This window comes from Aplysia californica, unplaced genomic scaffold (assembly GCF_000002075.1).
Source record: "Aplysia californica isolate F4 #8 unplaced genomic scaffold, AplCal3.0 scaffold00352, whole genome shotgun sequence".
NCBI classification, from domain to species: Eukaryota; Metazoa; Mollusca; class Gastropoda; order Aplysiida; family Aplysiidae; genus Aplysia; species Aplysia californica.
Window position 1 is genome coordinate 279,914 of NW_004797622.1, and position 1,429 is coordinate 281,342.

The 1,429-nt window shown below is 41.1% G+C and overlaps 1 protein-coding gene across 1 annotated transcript in view; it reads right to left on the reverse strand.

The window, feature by feature from the left end:
• Window positions 1–288: 288 nt before the first annotated feature.
• Window positions 289–1,429, reverse strand: part of LOC101860829 (transient receptor potential cation channel subfamily M member 8) — a gene marked incomplete in the record, with an annotated part of 11,612 nt that continues 10,471 nt past the window's right edge. Inside the window, 1 exon segment of the mRNA XM_005102977.2 lies at window positions 289–458. Within this exon segment, the coding sequence (XP_005103034.2) occupies window positions 289–458 (170 nt within the window).

A 1,429-nucleotide genomic window follows, 5' to 3' on the forward strand; every position in this document is an offset into this window, starting at 1 on the left:
CACACTAACACACATACACAAACAGACATACACAAACATCACACACACGTGTGTGCACACACGCTCAAACACACACACACACACACACACACACACACACACACACACACACACACACACTCAAGCACACATACACACACAAATACACACACAAACACACATACACAAAAAGATACACTAACACAAAAACACACACACTCACACACACACATCGACTCTCTCTCTCTCTCTCTCTCTCTCTCTCTCTCTCTCACACACACACACACACACACACACACACACATCGACTCACTTGAACATGGCTATAAGCAGGTTGAGTAGCATGATGTTGGTGAGTAGGAAGTAAATCCCTGGTAGGACAGCGCCGACATAGCTGCCCACATCATCCAATCCACACATTGTCATGCTCTCATTAGCCAGCGACGCGTTCCTGGTGCACCAGCTATAACTATAAGTGTCTGAGATTTGAGGCAACGAGGTTATATTTAGTACTAGAGTTTGTGGCAATGATGCCCCCCCCCCCAAAGAGGTTATATTTAGTACTAGAGTTTGTGGTAGTGCTGTGCGATTTTGAATAAACAATAAATCATCGAAGCTTCGAACCGTGAGCTCACTATTCATGACATTCGAATACCTCCGTTGAATGTTGTTTTTTTCTTGTATATTATGATAAGCATAAACCCAGACCTATGTGCTGCTATTCTACATTCACTCGCTATACACAGCGCCGTCGAATGGTTTTTTCTTATATGTGATAAGACAAGTTCTAACTTTCGTAATTCGAAGCGCCTTCGAATCGTATTTTCTTATATGTGATAAGACAAGATCTAACTTTCGCTATTCGAAGCCCTGTCGAATCGTCTTTCTTAAATTGTTATAGTCTAGATCTGAATTGCGCTGTTCAACCCCAGTCACAGAGCGTGCGTGTGTGGTTGTCGTAGACAGTGCAACGTGTTGACATCACATCACCGTTCATAGCGCTCAAAATTTCGAGTAGGGTTAGTGGGGCTCATTGCCACAGCTAACTTCATGAAAAAAACATTCGCTGCGCTTCAAGAGTGACGAGTGAATATTGAATAGTAAGAGATATTCTCTAAAGGATTGTTTTATAACTCTTGTAGGATCCTCTTTTCACTCTGTCTCGTAACAATCAAATAAAGAGTATTTCTGTATATTCATCTTAATGATTTTAGGTATAATGTGCTCTAATTTTTCTACATTTGAGTTTGAGAAAAATGAGACGAAAATCCATTATCTGTTGTTTTTTAAAAATCACACGGCATTCGAATGGCTCTGCTACGCTTCGAATAGCTGTGAATAGTGCAAAAATCATGGATGTCGAATAGTAAAGTCGAATTGGCACAGCTCTTGTTTGAGGTAATGATGTCCCCCCCCCCTCCCCAAAGAGGTTATATTCAGTACTAGAGTT